The 24322-nt window shown below is 41.7% G+C and overlaps 1 protein-coding gene across 6 annotated transcripts in view; it reads left to right on the top strand.

The window, feature by feature from the left end:
* The window catches only part of cacna2d3a (calcium channel, voltage-dependent, alpha 2/delta subunit 3a), a 100520-nt gene that overhangs the window by 51695 nt on the left and 24503 nt on the right, over positions 1-24322 (top strand). For 4 of the 6 annotated variants that reach the window (XR_015101389.1, XR_015101391.1, XR_015101390.1 and 1 more), the window contains exons 11-26: positions 2397-2475; positions 4614-4747; positions 6146-6163; positions 11186-11257; positions 13638-13718; positions 14348-14422; positions 15192-15275; positions 15339-15410; positions 16111-16172; positions 16246-16313; positions 16854-16899; positions 17409-17506; positions 17609-17702; positions 17803-17898; positions 18125-18246; positions 20400-20477. Coding sequence is in view for 3 of the 6 variants with exons in the window: in XM_086115724.1 (XP_085971850.1) it covers positions 2397-2475; positions 4614-4747; positions 6146-6163; positions 11186-11257; positions 13638-13718; positions 14348-14422; positions 15192-15275; positions 15339-15410; positions 16111-16172; positions 16246-16313; positions 16854-16899; positions 17409-17506; positions 17609-17702; positions 17803-17898; positions 18125-18246; positions 20400-20477 (1279 nt within the window). In the remaining 3 variants the exon portion in view is untranslated. The remainder of the gene's footprint in view (positions 1-2396; positions 2476-4613; positions 4748-6145; positions 6164-11185; positions 11258-13637; positions 13719-14347; positions 14423-15191; positions 15276-15338; positions 15411-16110; positions 16173-16245; positions 16314-16853; positions 16900-17408; positions 17507-17608; positions 17703-17802; positions 17899-18124; positions 18247-20399; positions 20478-24322) is intronic. The other 2 variants (XM_086115731.1, XM_086115739.1) reach the window with 2 other exon arrangements.

The raw sequence follows: 24322 nt of genomic DNA, 5'->3' as shown, positions 1-24322 counted from the left end.
GGTAGGTTGAAGATTGCATGCGGCAACTGCGTGTTTGTACTTCTGCGGTGCAGTCGATTACTTTCATATTTAATAGGCAGTCTGCTGTCGTTTGACCTCTCAACGACCACTGAAGTGCACTTCTGAGCCTTCTCTTATCCATAGGCCTCCATGGAGAAACTATAAACAGAATGACATCATGTGTCACATTGACGACGTAATGCATTGTCAATTCAGATTCACACTCCAAGTTTGTATGTATGGAGTATTTGTATTGTTCGAATGATCTCATTCAGGGGTCCCCAACCCCCGGGCCGCGGCCCGGCGGTTGGGTCATTTGGTGCCGGGCCGCACAGAAAGAATAAATAACTTACATTCCTTCCATTTTATTCATTTCGGAATTTGAAAGTTGTTTTATTTAGAAAAATTACCGGATTCTCTGTTATATCATTCTACAGTATGTCACTCTTGACGCAGGTCAATGCGCACTTCTCGGTCACGTGATTACCGCATATAAAACAAACGTCTTTGAAAAGTTTTTTCGGGAAGGGGAAGAGGCTCAGCCAGAGGACAGAAGAGGAGCCTATGACTTTCAAGAAAGAGAAGGCTACATTTAATAGACAGTATCAGGAGTCCTATTTCAAAAACGGCTTTATCTCAGCAGGAGATTGACATGCACCAAGCCTACTCTGCATAATAAGCGGTGATGGTGAGTCGTATTTTTCATGCACTTTTTATTTGCGGCGTATCTTATTTTGAAGGCACATTTAAACGTTACCATTGCGACCAGAGAACATGGTGGCCAGATAGGACGTTCCTCATGTCATGATTCGTGTTTATTATTATGTTTTGAAAATGCCACACTTTTCATGCAGGTCATACTGTATCATATTATATAGTTGTATCTATCCGGTCTTAAAGGCCGGTCCCTGAAAATATTGTCTGACATGAAACCGGTCCGTGGGGCAAAAAAGGTTGGGGACCTCCGGTCTAATTAGAGAGCAATTGTTTTATAAAATTCAGAACAGATAACAATGAAGCATTGCAATCCATACAAAAAAATTCTGGACGCTGCAACAGGTGGCAAACTATAGCTAATCATTTCTTTGCTAATGCTATAAAGCAATATCTATGAGTCTATATGATACATCAGAGTGACAGTGAAATAAATGACGTGGACTTATTTGGAGGTAAACAAAGAAAAGAAGATGAAAAGTCTGATAAATAAACAGTATGAAACACTTATTTTAAGTGCGGCCTTTCAAAACAGGGTAAAGACATGCCCATTCAAACATGTAGTGGCCATAAGCAGACACATGCTGCCAGAGTAAACAAAGGCAGTGAAAAATACCGGCTTGAGTGCTGTGACAGCTGCCCCCTTGAAGGCTTGCATTTGCTCCAATCCAGAAAAGTATATTCTGTATATACACACCCACAAACACATGAATTCAAGCACACACATACACTCGCTGCGACTGATTATATATTGATGTCGTTCTACTTTTCACAAACATTTCACATTCTTATGTATCATTTCTTTAAACTTTAATGAGGAAGTCAACCCCCAAATTTTCTTTACAGTAATACATTCCATTTGCCTCCACTAGTTTAAACATGACATTCTGACTAATATTGCGTTTGTGGGATATGAGTTAGGCAGGAAAATTCACCAATTTTTAGCTATCTCAGGCGCCGGCCATTTTCTCCACATTCTGTCGCCTGAAAATGACATCACAGTTGCTCAGGGCTCAGGTAATGATGAATCACGGCTCACTTGTTTTCTGAAGCTCAGCCCCGATTGCTTCTTACGTGAGCCCTGAGCAACCCTGTCATATTTAGTCGACAGCTAAGGTGGACAAAAAAATGAAGCATTTTGCTTCTTAACTCATATTCCATGTCCACAATATTGAATGCAATCCAGTGTTTAGACTCGTAGGGCTGCACCGACCTTATTATTCGAAAGACATTTTTTTGCGTGAACTTCTCCTTTAAAATAATTGTTGTCCTTATTTGGGTTCATAAACGTGATATTAATTCAACTACAATAAAATCAGTTTTAACTCAACTCAACTGTATTTATAGAGCACTTTCAAACAGCCATCGCTGCATACAAAGTGCTGTACATGGAGCAATTTAACATACCGGTATACAATAAACAGTAAAACAAATCGGTAATAAAGACGGTAGAAAGCACCAAACAGTCGAACCAAGAACAAATCTAAGTCATGCTGAGTCGAATGCCAAAGAATACAAGTGAGTTTTACAATAAATACAACAGGCCAGTTAATCACTTGTAAATGCAGAATGAACCCATGGCTGCCTTGTTTTGACTGCATTATCTTCTCCTGCTGGTGGGGAGGGCCCCATGGAAATATAATTAAGATGACTGACAGTTGCTATCTGTTCTTTTTCCTCAGGTCCGCATATTCCCTTACCTGATTGGCCGAGAGTCAGCCTTTGCAGATAATCTGAAATGGATGGCATGTGCTAACAAAGGTGGGCTCAGCATACTTTGTTCACCCATTTAAATCGGTTTTTCCTCACAGAACTTGCAGTATGTCACTTTGAGATACACACAAACATCAGTCATTGCAATGATTGTTTGGCCATTGACGTGTGTGCATACCCTGAAGATGAGGAGGAACCTGTGTGCAATGATGTTGGCGTTTGTCAAGCAGTCTAATATTATATCGTTGTGTGTATTTTTAACATTACTGCCCTCCCACCAGAACTGCAAAACTCAATCAGGCCAATATTATATATACTGACCAGCCACAGAATTAAGGGCTCCATAATTGTATAGCGTTAAAAACTGCTGCATCCTGATTCTTATGCCAACGCTAGCCTCAATGCACTTGTTGGGGAATTTGGTTTAGCTCAGGCCAGTTTTCTTTCTTGTGGTATTTTCGGAGACACCCGCAATGTTCACAGCCGACTTGCTTCCCAGCCAATGGAAGCTGTTCATCTCATTCCCTTTAAAATCAGCGCACAATCTTTGACATTGTGGAAGCAGAAATAGACTGTCTGGGTATCCGTGCAGAAGGTCTCCACTTGCGGATGATGTAATGTTGGCCAATGTGAAGTGTCAGGTGCGACGGGGGGGTGTACAAGAAAACATCCTTGGCCCGCTGGAAAGCCCAGCATGCCTAGTCACAAAAATAAATCCGGAAGTTCTCTGTACCTCCGGATTTGATGACTCCAACGTGAGACTTGCTTTGACATCAACAATGTCAAGAAGGAATAGAAACAGCATTATGATTCAGTGCAGTTCTACACTGCCAACTAAAACCCAAAGATGCCAATAAACATTGTGTAGCACTTTCATTACCATTAAGTAGAATATTATCCTTGTAAATTCTATTTTGTAATGATGTTTAAAAGTCATTTTCTGTACCGCTCATGCTCATTGGGGTTACTGGTGAGCTGACGTCTGATGCCAGAAGAGGTCCATTCATATTAATACTCTCATCATGAACAGCTCATATACCGCTACTCTTCTGGCCTGTACCAATGACAGGTGTTCCACGTCATGAAAGCAGGGAGGATTATTTTCTTTTTACTCCCCAGCTCATCTCCTTCTCCCTCGTGGCTCAGCCCGAAGGACGCCCTTAAGCCTCCGGAGGGGCCAGTCATTCTTCACTCAGCGCCATGATTAACGATGCCGCTACATTGAGGCGGCTTGTTTTGTGCCTGAGCTTAGCCTATTCTGTGTTGTAACCGACTATCTGGTAGAATAATAGCTGAACCCTGATCTCTTGGTGTGAAAAGAAGGACATGGTTCACTTCCTTTCATTTCAACAATGTTCTGTCTGTGTAGTTTCTGCCTATTGCCAAGTCTAAGTTTCGATTGTTGAGAGCGACTCTTCCCCATCACATATTCCTGTTTTCTATTCATCTTGACTCATGTGGTGTTGGCACCTTTCTAAACCCTGCGGAAGAAAAGCCTGGACCAACGACCCCAAAATCTATTTCCTCTTGCTATGATTTTCTCCTTGACTGCTTCATAGCGATGGTGACAGTTTGCTCTCATGGACGGGTGGAATGTGGTCTCTTTCGATTCCCCTCTTCCCCTTGCCACTTTTTGTCCTTTCACTCTGATTTACTGCTTCCCTGATTCCTCCTGCCCCCTGTTGAGATCACAGTGCATTCCCTCCTGCACATAGACATTCGCCTCACAATGACGACATTATCATGATATAAAATAGCGCCACATTTGGATTAAATGACATGACATTTACAGAACACTTACTGTACTTTTCCCCCCATGCTGGTTTTCCTTTGACTTGTGCCTTGCAGGAAGTCATCCCGCTATTGCGTGAACATGAATCAAGCTTTATATCAAAGTTGCCTGCTGAACTTAGATGAAATAGCTTTTCGTTTAAATGTTTTTTTTTTTTTAAAGCAAAATGAAAGCAGTGGCCCTATAGAGATTCTGATGCTTTTGATTGTGAGGACATTGATTGTGTTGTAATACAAGGCTTTTAAAAATAAAATTTAATGACCCACTTTGGCATCGTTATCGCCATTTGAAGTGGAAGTGGTAGGCAAGTCAGGAGAAGCAGCCAATTCAAACTCTATTCTTGGTCATTCTATTGCTAATTCACAGGAGTTTCTTCTTCAACTTTTCACAACAGGTTACTTCACTCAAATATCCACACTGGCAGATGTCCAGGAGAATGTGATGGAGTATCTCCATGTGCTAAGTCGTCCAAAGGTCATCGACAGAGAGCATGATACAGTTTGGACCGAGGCCTACATTGATAGCACTGTAAGTTGCTGAACTCACTACCAAAATTTTTATGCTGTCCATCACTCGTGTGTGTTTTTTTGATTTTTATTTTTATTTTTACGTGGGCATTACCTTTTTTACTTAGCATTGCAAACTTGTGGTGGTTTAACACTCAATTTGTTTGCGTCACAACACATGAATGTGTTTTGTGCAGATGGAACTAGAACGAGGATTACATCCCAACTTTTGTCATTAGTGACTTTGAAACACTCTTGTATAGACAAACAGTTTCCCTCTTGGACCACCCTTTCTTGTATTATTATTAAAGGAAATTTTAATAATGCCTCACTTTTCATCAACATAGTTTAACATCCTGTTTTGAATGGAATATAATTTTTTTTCAATTAGTCATATTCACACCCTCCTTGCTTCATACCATAGCGCGGGTGACAGAACGGTTAAGCGACTGAGCTGGCCAGATGACGATAATGGATACCAGCAAATCAGAGTACGGTACGGAGGGGGGAAATAAATTACTTTTTTAGGTTGATGAGGGGTGGGGGGGGGGCCTTTTATACACAGATGCGTATTATACAGGGAATTTTATGGAGTATTAGATTTTAAATTTTAATTTCAAATGACCATCATTGAAAAAAGGACATTAAAATGTGGATTTACACCAAAAGTACATGTCCATGTCATTGATATTATATCGGTTAACATAGCTGACTTTCATTCAGCTGATGATTGATCAATTTCCCTCAGTGCCCTGTGAGGAGGGTGTTCTGACCCCCCCCCCCGCCCCCCCCCAAAGTTAGCTGCGCTAGGATCCAGCCTGGCCTTGAAGACGATAAACAGCTTTAAAATGGATAAACACCGACATCGTTAAAGTAAAGGTTGGCATGTACAAATAAAGTAGACTGAAGGTCACACCAAAAATTCAAAGGTACTTACTGTAATTACCGTAGCTAATATCCCTCATTCATAATCTAATATGTTCTTTTATCGCTCATTTTGAACAATGACTGTGTGTAAAGCAAGCTCTGTTCAAATATGTCTTGGTGTGAAAGGGCTGGAGTGCCTTAACCCCAACCAGCACTTCTTCTCCTTTCATTTTTTTTCTTGATGAATGAGAGGGTTGAAGATTCCCACACATACCCTTTATAATCTTGTCAAATGTTTGTGAATAAACATTATGTACATATGTAAGTATGGTCATATGTCCATACTGTGGTCCGTTGAGTGTATTTTTTTCATTGTTGGATTCATGTCTCAGTCATCTGTGCTCTCCACTCTGAATGTTAAAAGCTTCAGTTGTGTAGCTTGTTGAACTCTGTTGAGTGGAAGTTCACTGGCATGATTTTAGTCAAACCAAAAAAAAAAAAAGCAGTGACCTTTCCTGTCCCCTTCCTCTTTTCCCACTTGAACTGTCCCTAGCTTCCTCAAGCACAAAAGGTAAATAAAAATTGAGATTTGAGATTATGTTGTCGTGATGTGTTGTGTTGAGGCCTGTGTGGTCATGGGATTGCATCATGTTATGTGGTCTTGGTGTCAAACCACAACAATAAGACAGCATAGTCTTGGGGGGTGCGGGGGGACTCCTTTTACATTGTCTTTCTGTGATTCTTTCGGCTTTCGCGTCAAAGCATTCCTTGTGGTTGTTGTTGGTAGTGTCTCTCTCGCATGTTTGCTCACATCGATACAAACACATCGATACAAATGTTTATTTCCCATTCGTCACTGGTGACGCAGCATCAACCATGCGTGACAGAATTTGTCTGTGCTGGCACTGTGACCATAATCGAGGTTTCTTTCCCCCCATGCATGTTTTAAGGGGAAAACAAGCCTTTCTGTCACATTTGTCTCGGTGGGATTTTCTGAATTAACTTATGTTGATATTTTTATAGTCTGAATGGAAATTCAGCAGCCCATAATGACTGGTGGGATGATCTGCACTGATGCTTTTATTTCTTTTAGCCATTTCGGTGATATATTTGATTACACAATTAATATGAACTGAGAGTAGAGTCCTATGGCAGACATTTCGCATTGTTTCAGTGATAGACACCAAAGCAGCGCAGCAGAAATCCTAAATAGATTCAGTATTGTCGAGCATTGTGGTTATGATTAACTCTACATTATTTAGTTGCATGCTATCTTTCCAACACAGCTCTGGACACAGTGGTTATTTTGTGTAAGCAAAAGTGAAATGAACTCACAGAGACTCCCTAAACAGCTGCAGTGTCTAAAAAGTATTTACTGCACCTAGGACTGACTCCAAAAAAAGGAATGTAAGAGGGTTGGACAGATTGGGGTGATGGTTTGGACTACAATGATCATTTCAGGCATCCATGTGACCATTATCTCCAAGGCACGAGCGTGTCCTGGACAAAAGATGCATATTAATGACATTCATCTGGAAGGAAGTATCTTTAAAGGATGTTAATTTTCAGGAATAAAAACAGTGTTGGCCTTAGTCGAGTCGATAAAAATATTTTGAGTCCAATGACCGAGTCTGAGATAAATTCAAGTCAAATGCCAAGGAGTCCGGGTCAAAAACATGTTGAGTCAGGGGTCCGTACTTGAGTGCCACAGCTTTGCCAATGGCACATTATCCTTCTTTTTAATGCTGCATTCCCAACACACCACAAAATAGAAACAAAAACAGGAAACAGACTGGCAAAAAATCCGCAGCAGAATTATTACGTGCACAGTGTCCTCAGCAATTCTCGACATTATTTTCCTGAGGATGTTCATGACACGCAGGAAAGCATGAGAGCCAATATTGACATGTGTGCAAGGTGTCGGAGTTAGCGAGCAGTTGAACATCGTTTCCAGTGTGACTAACTGTTACCAAAGTGTCAAGAATGCCTGTAGAATAATTACACTGTTTCATTTTAAATGTTCATTTCTGCTGAGAGCTTTTTATGAAGGCTCCTACGTGGGTTGTTGCAATCTCCTTTGCAGCACTGCACAGCATCCTATGATTGCACATCATTACCGAGCTCAGTCTCCAGGGAAACTAAGGTCACCTCTTGCATTTGTCACATGAACCCAGATTACATGATGTCCCCACAGACATCAACCGTAGGGCATCTGTTTTGCCTGTCACAAAATGAGGCATCATTTTTTGTCCTACAAGGTACAATCTACTGCCTAGAGCTAAGTATTTCCTCCAACTATGTGTTCCTTTATTAAAGGTTAAAAAGTTGACAGGTTTGGTCACAAGCTGTTAGTGAAGTAGGACGAACAAAAACCCCTCAGTCTCCCGACAACCACCGTGGGGTTCTTTTTCCCTTTATTGAACACCTTTTTTGAGAGCTTTAGAACATAATATCAGTCATAATTAGGCCTTTAAACAAATTCAGATAACAGGTCAATTTCTAGAATTCTGGCGGCGTGATGGTGGCTCTCATTAAGTATGAAAGGATGTCCCTCCTTCTTTGACTTATCACAATGTAAATTGATGCGTTTACTCCCCGAGGCAAGGCAAGTAAAAGAAGCTCCACTTTCACAGTGATTTTGACATTTAAATACGTCGCCTTTTGTCCATCCCTTTGTACCTCATTTTATTATTTGTTCGACTTTTCCATTTCCAGGCATAGCACAACAAGCCTGAATTCCATCCAATGAATTAGAATTCAAGCACAAAGGGGTATTCAGTGAACGGCAACGTTCAACAAACTACTACACAATATCTCCGAGCACGTGCTTACGGACCTGTGATATATGACCCAATATTTTGTACCTGTACCTGTATATATATATATATATATATATATATATATATATATATATATATATATATTTTAGGTAAGGTCCCGCTCATCCTCCCCCTGTCCTTTGATCGATACCATTCTTTCAGCAGCAAGGTTATCCCATTGTTACAGCACTAGTACTTAGGCGTATTTCTTTTTCCCTTTGATGTCCAATCCCGTGTCCTCAGTTGCTATTACCATCGGTCACCGCTTCCTTTTTGCTCAGTGTCTGATGGTGAAAGGATGAAGGCGAGTAGTTTTCTGTCATTACCCCTTATTGGTGGTGGTAAAATAGAGGTGGTGTTTGCAGAGGATGTGCAATCTTTTCTGTAACACAACAGTCGGAAAGGGATTGATACAGCAGAAATGAATCAACAATAACTGGGTCAATATCACTTTCAAGTTGTCATCATAGGTGGTCCAACATTTGCACAGCACACCAGTACAATGACAAGGCTCTCGAAAAAAAGTCAAATGTACATGTTTGGTACGTCCCATACGTTTTATTGTTATTTGCTGAATCGAGTCATTTTGATCATTTGTACTGTATTTTCATAATCATATTGACCGTTTTGCACATATGCCTGAAAGTGCTATCCACCCCGTCATTATGGGGTAACTAATGTTTTCATTACCATGACCACTAGCAGCTTGTCTTTCCTCAGTAAAAGCTGCAACAGTGGCGACTTGCAGAGTAAATATTTATAGTTATGTTTTGTGATTTTTAATTGATGTGTGTGGCCCTTCTGTCATAATGAAATTGATATATTACCATTTCAGAAATTCCAAGTATTTTTATTGAACAATATACAATCGGCTTGCTAACTGAACCATATTTGTCAGAGTTATCAATTAGACATTCATAATAAAGACCCAATGAGGAGAGGAGACACTTGATTCTGGAACCAAATCTCTCGAGGGGGGAACGAGGAGAAGCGTTAGGTTTCAGTTTTCTGTATGTCACCCAAAGATCTCCCCGCTCGCCCTCTCATTTATTTCTCGTTGGAAATCTAATACATGGGTGTGTCCAACCTAAAGGGTGAGGGCTGTTGAAGACACACTGAACTTGTTTTGACTATGTGCGTGTATGTGAGTGAAAATTACGTACATGTGTACAATCATTACAAATACACCAAGTAGGTTGCAGCTGGTGTTGACAGCTCCATCCACATCCGACCTTCCTCTTGCTTAGGCTTATTACCTTATCTCTTCCGAACCACTTTCTCGGAAAGGTGGTTGCGTCCCTCAACCGTCAGACAGTGCACTAAGCATTTTTGCTATGAGAAAGTCCACCATGTGCTCTTTAAATGCTGACATTTGCCAAAAAATGTCCACCCTGTCATTATCTACCCTGTCAACAAGCGCACATATTTTGCTGCTCTGCATTGTCATGTTGCCAATTTGCAGTGATTGTTTTTCAAAAGAGTGTGATGTCACTATGATTTTTAATGATCATAAAATTAAATTCATTAAAATCATTTATTTTAATGTGTGAAGTTCACTGGAAAATATAAACTATTTGGGGTGAAATTGGGAAGTTTCAAAGGCACCTTATGATAATATAGTATCAATTAATATCATTTTCATTCCTAACGCCATTATGTTTGTTGGTTGGTTAGTTAGTTAGCTACAGGACCGGGGCTAAGATAAGATAAGATAAGAACACTTTTATTAGTCTCGCAATGGAGAAATTCCCAATTCACAGCAGCAAAGTTATGAAAGGAAGTAGAACAACAAAATATAGGAGCTGCTGTAAAGGCAGCCACTCTCGCGGCGCCATTTTGAAGTCAAAATAACAAAAATAACACAACACATAGGACACAGACAGTCGTGCAATCTTCACCACTTTTCTGCATACACTTTGTTGTCTGAAGGACTAAGGAGTCTATTGCCCCATTAGAAATCTCTCGCCAGCTTTATATTTGATATTCTTAAATATATTTATAAATAATTTGCTCAGCTCCACCTATACATCAGTCAACGCCCCCCTTCAGCCCAAGAAGAGGAAAAAAATCCCGAGTCTGTCCCTGGTTAGTAAGTTTGTTAATTGGTTGGTTAGTTTGTTTGTTCTAATGCAAGGACCAAAATGGCACGAGCATGTTTTCAAATGTCTAAGCCTTAGCAAACAGAAGATTTGACTTTACCACCCCAATGACAAGGCAGTCAATACCCACAGAGGTAAAGTACGTCTAAAAGCATGTGGGCTTTGTTAGTGGACAACCATACGACAGCTTGTGAGCAGTTTCTGCACAACACAACAGCGTCAAACTTTCGTCAAGAAATTGAAGTCACAAGCGTAGACAGGCAGCCGCTGGAAAGATAAATATCTTAATTATTCCAGCAGTCTTGAGGGAGGAAAGATACTCACATCCTAACTAGGAGCACTGCCTTTGGATAAGCTTATTCTCAAGGAGATCAAAGACTGGCTGTGATTGAACATGTTTTAAGTCAAATAAGGAACATGAATAAAACATGTCATATAAGTTGGGTGTAGCCTGAAGAATTGAGTAGGACTGGGTCCGCTGCACAATTACTCCCAGCTCCGCTGTGTAGGGAATGATCTGAAAATGAGTGTCACAAGCGGATTCGCGGAATGTGCCTGACAATGGGCAACGTCATTTCTTATTAACCTCTTACCGGTAAATTGTGTCCCATTATTGGTTCCCTTTTTTCTCCTCCCTCTTTTTCTATCTCATTTACTCACTCAATATCTACTTAGCTGGATGACGGTCAAGGTCCAGTGCTGATGACCACCGTGGCAATGCCTGTGTTCAGCACCAAAAATGAGACCGTAAGTATCAGCGCCATTATTTCACGATGACTACCCTTGCAAGTTCCAGCAAATGCGAAGTGATGTTAGAGCTTTCTGTGACTGCTCATTTTGGAAAAAGGTCCCAGTTTTTGACTGAATGATTGATTTTACAGGCACACCTGGCAGTGAATTATATGAGTCTTTAAAAGAGTGCTTAGCCTCAATAAGCTTGTCAAGAAAATCATTTTCCAACTGTTCGGGCTCCTTTCAACAACTGGTCAGTGTGCCTTTGTTTAGCAAGGCCCAAGACGGCGCCTCAATTACGATATCAATCCATGAGCTCACCTTCGTAAATTACTCCAAAGTTTTAAAGCAAACTGTCCAAGACCTCAGGCTCACAGGCAGTCCTCCAACACTCAAAATCGGCAACAATTGAGAGCCCACTCTCACAAGTTCCCTGAGCAGCAATCTAATGAGTATGCTCTACCAGATTCACCACCACAGTGTACTTTGGATACCCTTCGAGTAGACTCCCTATTGGAGAGGCTGGCTGAGAAGTTGAAACCCCAAGGCCAAGGCAAAAAAACAAAAACAAAAAACAAAAAGAACAGAGAACAGCACTCAAGCAAACGGAGCTGCCAATGCTCCTCAATATAACGTTAACTATATTTCGCCCAACAAGATACATTCACTTTATGCAAGAACACCAAACAAAGTCTTGAGTTAAAAGTGACAGAAAAACCTTGACAGACGTGTTAATCAATCGATCACAAAATTAGACGCTGAATTTTTTTTCACATCTTGAAAGATAAGTTTATCTGTGATAGCCCCCCCGCCCCTCCCCACACATGAAGATAAGAAATCAGGTATTTTACACTTTTGGTCGTGTTGTGTGTGTGTTGTGCTCCGGATAAGATCAACACAGAGTAGTACCTCACACATTAAGATTGAGTGCCAAGATCAATCACGGGCCTTTAAGCCCAGTACACACACAAAGACAAATGGGTTCACAGATGGCAAGAAGTATTTCCATCGCAAGTCTTTTCTTGACGACAAACGCGACAAGGGGTACGACAAGGGGAGAGAATACAAGCTTTGGTTTCAGTCCACACGCTCTTTGTTTTGGTTTATATGTGGATGTTTTTACTGTTGACTTGATTTGACTAAATAAACTCCTGCCTCTGGCTGTCTTCGGAAACACTTGGGTAACATAGGCTCAATTGCAAAATTTCTGCTCATTTCTGACATGCATCAGATTTTTTTCATTTCAAGTTAATTTTTAAAAATTCTGGGCTTCTTTCGGGTGCGGATATGAATCAGATATGTATGCGCTACGTTCCTGCAGCACATAGCCGATCTATATGTCACCAAAAGCCCAGTATGCGGTCTGTGCGGGCAGGGGGGAGTGCGCGGGAGACTACTGACAGTTGTACATGAATGTGCAAACTTGTTTTGCATAACAGTATTGTCTTAAATTTGACTTTAATCCCACTTAACATATATGGTGATAATAGTAATTCAGCCTCGTGGACAGTTCAGTTATTATGCAAGGCAATGACGTGACATCATCTTTCGGAGACGTCTCCATGAAATGAGGAGATCGAGGACCGTCGCCTCATAATATTTCTACCTCCTCCCACCTCGCTACTTTGCGATATAAGGTGATAAAAAGATGAGCCCCGACATGCAAGTCCTTATTTACTTTCATAAACAGTGCGCCATGTGACTTTTGCTTTTGGGGCATGTCACTCGACGTGCTTTGTGCATCAAATCATGGACACCTTGCCATCGCATTACGAGTCGCATTTGTTTTTGTTTTGTAAACAAGTTCATAAAAAGATCGGATTTACCCCCAAATCAAAATTGGACATCACACCCTGCAGTGTGAACATAGCCTGAGAGGTTCTGTTCTTTGTTTTGGAGATTTCATGCATGATTATGCAACATTTCTGCGTCGGAGACCTGAAAATGGCATGAATTGGTGGTCCTAGCAGCTTGAGTGGCAGCCTGTGCAAGAACTTCCACCCCTGCTCTATTTCTTCGAATCTTCCATGAGGCAAAACTCGGTCTTGATGTCCTTAAATGACATCTGCACCCCCTATCACGAGTACATGAATCTGAAGTATTTCTACTCCTCATCCTGTATGCCTTTGAGTGAGGCCGACTCCACAAGAGGGCTCAAATTCCCAAAACAAACTCCAGTGATTGCTGCCATGTGCAGCCACAGTTCCACGCATACCAGAAACCGCCACTGATGACAATGCTCACTGTTTAGTTATTAAGATGCAAATAATTCCCAGTTGTCCATTTTTATATCTGAAAGTGTGAATGACTTTTAGACTGTGTTCTTTCTGCATGTAATCTTTTCAAATCATTCAAAAATATGTTGACTTTTTCTATTTCCTTTTGTGTTTTTCAGCGGAACCATGGCATTTTACTCGGGGTGGTCGGGACAGATGTCCCTGTCTCAGAGCTACTCAAGACTATTCCTAAATACAAGGTATTAGATGCCATGATTATTTTTCGACATCCTCAGGACAATTATAGACTGCATATGGACTTGGATGCTGTAGTTGGAATAGCAAAGCGGGCCGAGGATATAAATGAGGTTTTTATTAGGTTTGATGCTTACTGTTCTTACTCCAATCTAGTAATTATGTAAATTCTTCACCAATTTGGGTTGGGTACTTAAGAGGGTGTATTTGGGCTGTTAGGTTTATTGAACCACGCATGTTACCTTTCCCCAAACAGACTGATCACCAGGCTTAAAATTAGGGACACTCCAAATCATTATTTTTGCTTACTTTTCTTGAACACGGTTACGGTGCGGTGTTGAATTTAGATTACCGGTAAGTATGACTCTTGTTGTAGTTTAGAGTGTGGAAACTACTCTACATCATAGGCAGGGCCTTCTAATAATTTCCTCCACCCATCGTGATAGAAAATATGGAAACCCAAACATTAGACATTTAATATTATTATAATTATTTAAATAAATAGTGCACATCTGCAGTTGATCTTTTTGCCAGCCAACACAAGTGACTTTGTTCATTTTAGATGCTTAATATATTTGTTTGTTGTCTGTGTGTGCGTGTGTGTGTGTGTGTGTGTGTGTGTATTTTCTCCTAGTTGGGCATTCACGGCTATGCATTTGCAATTACCAACAACGGCTACATTCTCACCCACCCAGATCTGCGGCCACTTGTGAGTCCTAGCTGCTCATTGCGAGCGACGTTGGGAGGAAGTTAACTGATTTTGGACCTCTCTGTTTTAGCTGTTTTAAGATGCATGGGTTGCTGTTGGAACATATTCCTTCATGTTAATGTTATTTGTGAGTTAACTTGTGAGTCCAAGACAGGTAAAAAGGGTTTTACAGAATATTAATGGGCGTCTTCAACCAAAATGAGGGAGGTCATTTTTGAAGCCACTCATGGAAATGTGTAGGTATGGTAGGTCACGCATCTAAGGGTTAGCGTTGTTGTATGGATTGAGGAAGTGCAGTTGCATGGGTAGAGAAAGTGAACAGGGTGCAGTAAAACTGGAGGGATGAGATGGGTAAAGAGGAGGAGGAGAAGAAGGAGAAGCGAAAACAGTCAATAAGACAGCCCGACAGATGGTTTAATAATGGTCGAATCAAAGATGTTAATGAGTAGTGCTAATGAGGGTTGGGAGGCTGTCTTCACTGACAGATGAACACGAACGAGGCTTCCTAGTACACGTGTGCAGGACTGCTCCACAAAAACATGTCGACACACAGATGGGTGACAAATTGAAAGAGAGCACAAAACAACAAAATGTGTCTTGCAAGCTGTTGGCTCATCAACCGACCAACCACATCCATGTGTCACACCTGAATCAATTCAAAACATACGATGGGGAAAACATATTTTTTGGACACAAATATGAAGTCATCCCGTCACAATTTCTTCACTTTACCGCTCTTTCCATGCGCGCATGTGTCATGCCTGCCCAGTACGGCGACGGCAAAAAGCGAAGAAAGCCAAACTACAGCAGCGTGGATCTGTCTGAGGTAGAATGGGAGGACAAAGACGATACGGTGAGACGCCTTTTGTGATTCTAAACCAATGTTGGACCCTTAGCACGGTCTTTGTGCTCATAGCTGAGGAACGCCATGGTCAACAGGAAGACGGGGACCTTCTCAATGGAAGTGAAAAAGAGTATCGACAAAGGGGTGAGCGACTCCCCCGTTTTTTCAGATGCACAACATGCAAACAAAACCGTTTTGTGAAGGTCCTGAATGGTATTTCAAAAGGAGCACTGAGCAGGGAAAGACCACTTTGCCAAGAGGTGATACAGTGATGTCCAACACTGACTGGGGAATTTGTGTCCGATTCGGTTTGCTCTGCATGCACGAGTGTGTCTGTCTCAGTGTGTGAGCCCGTTATCTCTGACATGCACATGTTGCTGAATATAAGCGAGCCCCCTGTGTCTTTTGGAGACACACACACACACACACGAATTGGACCACACACACACACACACACACACTCATATGCACACGCCTGTGTGTGTGTGTGTGTGTGTGTGTGTGTGTGTGTGTGTGTGTGGGCGTGCGTGTGCCTTTGCGTTGCACTTTTAAAGCTTTCGTGAGCATTTCCAGCTGATTAATAAGCACTCAGTATGCAAATTCAGATTTCCAAATCCTGTACACACATTCATATGCACAACGCTCATTCATATTCACAATGTTAATGCAAATAAAAACTTCACGGTGAAAACAACACAACCGCATTCCACAAGCAAATACTCGCATCGCCACTAGATGGAGCCATGCTGCAACAAATTTCTATAAAATACTGAACCACAAAATGAGTTAGTGCTGGTAATATGAATACAGGCTTCAACAGAATGTGTTTTTCGTTTTGTTCCAGAGGCGTGTGCTGGTGTTGCACAACGATTACTACTACACAGACATCCAGGGTACTCCTTTCAGGTGAGAAACATGGAGACGTTTGTCTTTGCACAATGAAGATTTTAACAAAAAAGGGTATTTGTTTTATCACTAGTCTTGGAGTAGCTCTTTCCAGGGGCCAGGGCAAGTTCTTCTTCACAGGGAAGGTCACTGTGGAAGAAGGTATGACATTCACAGTATTTATTTCTGAAGCCATATGGTTTTATGCATGCAGACAGTGGTAAAAAGTCTTCACACCTCTTTTCAAATGGCATTTTTTTTCCTGATATTAAAGATGGAAATCAATGCAAAAGTTGTTCCACCATTACATACGCTGAAGTAGTAAATGTAAGATAAAATCTCCTCATTAGACGGGAAGTTGAAGATTTCTTTAGCGGCCTTTTAGATGTGTTGACTATGTCGTGATCGATGCGACTGTCAAGCAATGTCTAACTTCCACCGCCAGCCTCATGCACGTAAATATTCATGTCACGGTGGTCTCTTTATAACTCCAAACATATCCATCACTGGGAGCGGTCTGAGCATGACTTGGCTCTTCCTGATCCAATCAGACCTGCCAAAACCAGACACAAAATACATTTTTTTACACCTGCTTCATGAGAGTGCAAGACTTTAATGGCTTCTCCATCTTAACTTAATGGTAGTTCATGTGATCTTTTTTTTTTTTTTAAATTATTGTTATTCTTATTTTTTTTCTTACAGGCCTTCACGATTTAGAGCATCCTGATGTAGCCCTTGCAGATGAATGGTATGAGTACGAAAGACACAAGCACTTTGAAGGGAAATCAATTTAATTTCTCAGGAGATATTTGTAGTTTTTTTTCTTTTTTTGACTGTGTATTTTTGAGAACCGTAGCAAAGAGTGTAATTTAAAGTGTTTCTAAAAACTATTCATTTGAATTAAAACTAAAAAAAAAAAACATTTAGACAGCTTTCGTCTTGTCAAGAATAGGAAAGAATAAAGTGACTGATACACACTGTATCCTGAAAGATGATTTCAGTTTTAAGCGTAAGCTTGTTATGACATTGCAACCAGTTTTCTCTATGCATTATGCAAAACTGTATCCTATTAGGGGAAAATGTGTTTTCCCCATAGTTTGGGCCTTAGATTTTTGGGTTCAGTTCATATTCTTGAAAATGTGATTTTCAAACTGCTCCACATGGAAAACATCTGTTGTCAATTGGCATTTGGCACTTTGTGAATACGATATTTAATTCATCTTTGGGGCTTTTTTTTTTTTATCTGCCTAAAAACAGGACCTACTGCATTACAGATGAGCACCCAGAGCACCGCTACCTGACCCAAATAGAGGCAATAAAACGCTACCTCAGTGGTCATGAACCCCAACTGCAATGTTTGTAAAATTCACCAACAAGCCATCTTAATTAACTGATGCACTTTGTGTTATTTGACCGGTTACAATCTGTGGCTGTTTTTTTTTCTTTCTTTCTTGTAGGCGATAAGGAGTTGGTTCAAGAGGTCCTTTTTGATGCCGTGGTAACTGCTCCATTGGAGGCGTATTGGACCAGCTTGGTGCTCAATAAATCTGAGTACGGCACAATCACATATGCTCATGCGCCCACACGAATATAACGTTTGCCGTATTATGGTGTTACTTGAGTCGGCATTTCTTAACCATTTAAAACACAGGAACTCTGACAAAGGAGTTGAGATTGCCTATCTTGGCACAAGGACCGGCCTGTCCAGAATCAACCTGTTTGTTGTGCCTGACAAGCTTACCAGTCAGTAAGTAAAAGTTTCAATTTGGTTCCCTTATTTTGCAAAAACAGTGTACATTGCAATGCGAACTACGGTCATGAACACAATGTCAGCTCACTAGTGACTTTGTCATGATTGCGTTTCCACCCATACTCGTATTCTATTGGTTTTGGCTCAACAAATTGTGTCTGGTGACATCATGTGAATTTTTGAATGTGCATGGATCATCTCCCTCATTTCTGTGTGTCTCAAGAGACTTCCTGACTGCTGAGGACAAAGAAGGGGTGTTCAATGCCGATCACTTCCCCCTGTGGTACAAAAGGGCAGCTGAACAAGTTCCTGGCACCTTCGTCTATTCCCTGCCCTTCAACACAGGTTAGTAGATGAGAATGCTGCACCTGCTTTCTGAAATTGAGCCATGATTGGTTGTTACCTGAGCCTCGAGCAAACTGTGATGTCATCTTTAGTCAACAAAAAGTGGCAAAATGGCCGTGCCCTGAGATGCCATCCATCCATCCATCCATCTATCCCTTTTCCAATCCGCTTATCCTCATGAGGGTCGCGGGTGTGCCGGAGCCAAGCCCAGCCCAGTTGTCTTCGGGTAGTAGGCAGGGTACATCCTGAACTGGTTACCAGCCAATCGCAGGGCACACAGACAAACAACCATTCGTGCTCACAATCACAACTCAGGACAATTTAGAGTGTTTTCCCTGAGATGGACAAAACATATTCCACAAACAAAATATTAATCAGAATGCCATGTTTAGACCAGTTGAGCTACATAAACATATCGTAAAGAAATTAGGGGGATGACTTCCCCTTTAATATTTCCAAAAACATACCATTTATTTCTCTTGGCATCCCTAAATGTTCAGTAGTCATGACTCCCTAAACTTTAAGAAGTGGCTATCATACAGAATTCTTACAAATAATGAACACAAGGTATATGTTTAGGTCAGTGGTTCTACCGAACCCATCCAGTTATTATGCACATTCACCGAACCCTTCATGAGTGAAAAATAAATATATATATATATATATTTTTTTTTACAAATTCAAGATATTAAAAAAAAACACATTTATTCAAAACAGACAAAAGTAAATAACATTTCAAGAGATAAGTATACTTTTTTTTTTTTTTTTTTTGTACGATGTACTGTCACGACAGTCACACGTTGACTAATAAGCAAACTAAATTTCCCACAACACTGATTGGACAAGCAATGTAATGTGATCATCTGCAGCCAGTGGTGGCCAAGCGGGCGTGTCATAACTAATTGACATGTTGAGTCAAGTGTGTCTACCCTCCAAGGCAGAGGCTCCGTCAAACCCCTGAGACCGACTCACCAAACCCCTGGGGTTCGATCGAACCCAGGTTAAGAACCATTGTTTTAGGTCAGGGGTGCCCAAACTTTTTGGACCTCGGATCGACTTTTCGATCAACCAACCTCCCGGGATCGCCCCTTATCGCGCACGCGCGCACGCCATGATGAGAAACAGCCTGACACGGAGGCATGCAATGCTCCTTTGCAGCCTGTTAACTATCTAGATAGCTCACACATACCGTTTTAAAGTGCTTCCCTGGGCCCTCTAGATTCCTATTCTTTGCCCGTGCCCTCGGTGAATTGTACACGAAGCAAACTCTGAATGAGAATAATGACGATAAAAGATGTAGCGCAACAGCTCTGATCACAAGCTGCAATTGCAGACTGCTGAGCGCTAACAACTTCCTCTGATGTAGATCACGCGCCACCATAGGTTAATGATTTTCCTGCTTTATTTTATTTTATTTTTAAAATATTTTTTCGTGAAAATGAGACTGATAGGATGATTATGGTGCAGCGTACATTAACACAAAAAATATATTACTAACATGTACAAAGACACACAAATGGTTGGGGTTTTTTTCTTCTCCTCTACACCCCTCGGATACACTTGGGGCCTGTCCTAGATCTACCGGTCGATCAGGATCGATGTAATGGGCACCCCTGGTTTAGGTCGACAAGTTTTTCTTCTTCTTCACACACACATTTGGTAGTCTACTACTGACATGTTTTCCTCCCATCCCTCATATTAATTCTGTGACGTGCCCTTGTGGACAGGTCTGATTGCTTTGGGTTGACATCAGATGCGGTCGGAATAGGTCCAGCCTTTTCCATCGTGATTTGGCCAGAACACACACACACACACACACACACACACACACACACACACACACACACACACACACACACACACACAGTTAAACTCCAACGCTAAGATGGGGGGGGGGGGGGTTCCTCCAAAGGAGGAACTTGTTTTTATCTGTCGTCAGCCTCAGGCTTTCCATTAGTCTCAGCTAATACAAGTGATCTGAAAGCCTCTTATTTACTGGCAATGACTGGCCTTGGATTCACTCATACACTGCAGGAAGCTGCAGCCCGGAAACAATGCTCTTCAGCGTTTATCTTTCGTGCATCCCTCGCCAGTTCTGAACTGATCAAAACGAATTTTGAAATGAATCATGAGCTGTGTATGTTTGCTTGTAGGCTCCGAAAACAAGAGTGTTGTCCGAGCCAGCACAGCCATTCAGCTCCTGGATGAGAGGAAATCACCCATAGCTGCGGGTAAGTAGAGGATGGCTGATTCTATCTCCCCCGCTCACTCTTTGATTGACAGTGGCTGCAAAATTCTCCTCTGCTGATATGCTCTGCATTTGTCTCACTTATCTTTTTTTTTTTTTTTAAATGTGCTTGCCGTTGTATGAATGAAGGCTGAAAAAAAGGTGCTGAAAAAAAAGGTGAAGGTTTAACATGAACATACTCTTTCATCGAGGTGTATTCAAGCCTGAAAATATTCATAGATGTCAGGCTCATAAATGCCACAAGTGTATTTTATCAGCTGAGAGAACATCGTGTTTGCACAATTTTGTAGCAATGGAAGTTATAATGAGAAGGTAAAAAGTGGTGTAGACAAGCAGATGTAGGGTGTTCTATCCCTTCCAGTTCATCCATCACATCACATGACAGAAAATACAGTTATGGACACCCAGTGCAGTGCATATGATTGCAAACTGCCATCCAGGGGTTATTTCCATCCTTCTCTGCCTAATATTACCATCATTTCCCGAGAATGACACACACTCATATAAGTAAGTAAGATAACCTTTATTTGTCCCACACTGGGGAAATTTGCAGTCTACAGCAGCAAGGCTGCGTTTAAAAAAGTCAGTTAATTGAATCAAATCGATTTTTATTTTCAGGGCCCGATATCGATTCTTAAAAGCATACAGCGATCCTTTTTGCCAGAAATTCAAGTGACCTCTCGAGTTGCGAGAGATCTCGTCACCTTGTGAGAGTAGCAAAACAAAACGACATGGCCGAAGCACTGAAATAAGTGCCAACAAGCTTGAAGGCAGATGTCTGGAAGTTTTTTTGATTTTAAAAAACACAAATACAACAATGAACTGAAACTTTGCCACACAGTCAGACGAATGTGGAAGACAGTGTATTTTTGTCACTTTATTTACACAGCCTGCCCTGTGGTTGGAATGAATTAAAATGATTATTTATTGTAACTGGATCGAAAATCAATCAAACTGAATCATAAATCGAATCAAATTTGGCCCTTATGAATCGAACTGAATCCATTTTGGAAATCTGAATGAATATTCAGCCCTACTCATGTTACACACACTTTGAAAATTGCCTTCAAAAGCTGGTTTTGTTGTGTACTGTAATGTTGATGACACTGTTTTTAACCGCATTGCAATGTGATAGATTGGGATTTCTTGTGGTCAGACACATTATTATTATTTGTGTGTGTGTGTGTGTGTGTGAGGCGGCCCGGTAGTCCAGTGGTTAGCACGTCGACTTCACAGTGCAGAGGTACCGGGTTCAATTCCAGCTCCGGCCTCCCTGTGTGGGGTTTGCATGTTCTCCCCGGGCCTGCGTGGGTTTTCTCCGGGTACTCCGGTTTCCTCCCACGTTCCAAAAACATGCATGGCAGGCTGATTGAACACTCTAAATTGTCCTTTGGTGTGAGTGTGAGTGCGCATGGTTGTTCGTCTCTGTGTGCCCTGCGATTGGCTGGCAACCGGTTCAGGGTGTCCCCCGCCTACTGCCCGAAGACGGCTGGGATAGGCTCCAGCATCCCCCGCGACCCTAGTGAGGATTAAGCGGTTCGGAAGATGAATGAATGTGTGTGTGTGTGTGTGTGTGTAAAGAGAGGTTCTATTACCTTGATAACAGTTTCGGCCTTTGTCGGAGTTGTCACCACTTCCTGGTGTGGCACTCGAAAACCTGTCGCGTGAACACGTGATCTCACAAAACCAAAAACAGCGGTTCATCCCACAGCGATGCGCCGATCGTCGTCAGTGTTTACTGAGTGTGTCCGAGGTGACAGCATTGCGAAATGGCAAAAAATTAAAACAAAAAAAAAAGTCTATAAGAAAATACTTCTTGCCGTCCAGGAAATCCACTTTTGGACCGTATAAAGCGCAACGGCGTCTTTGTTTTTATTTTCAGACGGTTTCTTATGCTGATCGCCCCAAACCCTTTGGGGACAAATCCACTTGGATCTTTGTGTGCAGCAAAAATCATATTATATTTGACTGTTGGAACATGAGACATTACATATCAAATCGGAATCAAAGTACACCTATTTCACAGCCCTAATTACCATTAAACATCTGGTAGATTGTGACCACTTTTTGTAGTTTTGCATGTACTCTTGGATAATACGCCTCTTCGATTATTCATGATTTTCTGTTGGGTAGAAAAATCTACGCCAATATTGAGAAACTGCAGTATGTACAATCAGAAATGGAGGCATATAAACAGCTGCACAGTACGAGTATCGTCGGGCAAGAATCACAGGACAAAGCTGTACGTTGGCAGAGAGCATCCATCGTGTCGGGAATAACCATTGGTAAGACAAGGGAGGGAACAGAGAAGGGCAGGAAAAGAGAAATATTTTCACGGTGCCTGACTGCGTTGACATGAGAGCAATGCATTGTGGGTACTATAGGCCTGGGGGGAACCATTGGAGCAGAAGGACAGAGATGGGAGAGTCTGTGTGGTGCCTCGGCTCTCTCTCGCTCACGCGCGCGCACGCAGATGCATCGCACTCCTGGCAGAGCGGTAAGCATGCAGCCCACCGTGTCGGTATTTTTCTCAGGTTGTGTCCTCGTGAAGCTGCAATCCGAGGCACTATTCCAGCTTTAACAAGGAGAAAGAACGATTACAAAGGCTGCTGATGTGCAGTAATGATGATCATGGCTGTCAGATTGGCGGTTGCCTGTTAGAATGATTTTATGTAAGAGAGTCAGACGGGAGGGGATATGTAGGCTGGAATGCAAATTTAGCGTCGGCCGGTTGGGGCCAGTTTTCACTGGCCTGTGTTCGAACGAGCTGTCGACTTGTGAATACGCTCCCAGACTAACTTGACAGGACAGGCTGATGACATCACACGCCACGGTACCCCATGGGCCTATCGCACCCATCCCCCTCCCCACCACTGGACCCCCGAGACATCTCTTGAGTCACAACGTTGCCGAACGCACACGCACACACACACACACGTGAATGCCAACATATCTGTGAGTGTGTCACATCCTGTGCCACGTGCAAGTGGGTTTGCTGGGATAACGCACAGAGCCATGAATGTCAGGTCAGCCGTTAAGACCAACAGCATCTGTGTATGTTTACTGTACATGCTTTAGCAAGCTACAGTACAATGGAGTGCTGTTTTCTGATTATGGATATTACAGAAAACGCCACAGTGAAATAACCACAGTCGACTACCAAGGGTAAAAAGTGTAGATTTTCAGTGTAGTCTATTATTGTAACACCTTTTCTAAATTTATGAAAGTTACATGGTTATGGGTTTTTAATTATCTGACTTTTATTTTGGGTTCGAGTTGATGATGTTTCCAATTATCATCAAGAAAATGATCAAGAACTATGTCTAAATCTGCTCTTAACTTCAACCGTTATGACATGTTTAGGTTGTCCTGATCATATTGATTCAAACAAATTGTAGCACTTTTATTTGAGCCGCTTTATCCTCACGACGGTCGTGGGCGCGCTGGAGCCAATCCCAGCCAACTTGAGGTAGTAGGCAGGGTAAACCCTGAACTCATTGCCAGCCAATTGCACAACTTATAGGTGTACTTCTAAAATATACAGGAAAATGAGGAAATATCGGTGGTGTCATATTTTTTTCCCCCATAGCTGAGTATACGAGTTAGGGTAACCCTAACCCAACCTTCACAATGTTATTACTGTTATTGCAAAGTTAAATCCTTCAGAATGATTACAAATGTAATTCATTATAAAGTATGCAAGCATTTTTGGATGGGGGTTGTGTTCTTAAATGATTACCGGTCGTCACATTTCAGCTTGTGCAAATTGTTTTCATTTTATCGGAATGCCTGGTGTCTGTCCTGGTGTGCCAGCTTTCAAGGAAAATA

This window comes from Hippocampus guttulatus, chromosome 1 (assembly GCF_054856545.1).
Source record: "Hippocampus guttulatus isolate MCC_2025c chromosome 1, RoL_Hgut_1.0, whole genome shotgun sequence".
In the NCBI taxonomy this organism is placed as follows: Eukaryota; Metazoa; Chordata; class Actinopteri; order Syngnathiformes; family Syngnathidae; genus Hippocampus; species Hippocampus guttulatus.
The sequence above is the reverse complement of the archived record's forward strand: the minus strand, read 5'-3'. Positions and strand labels throughout refer to the sequence as shown.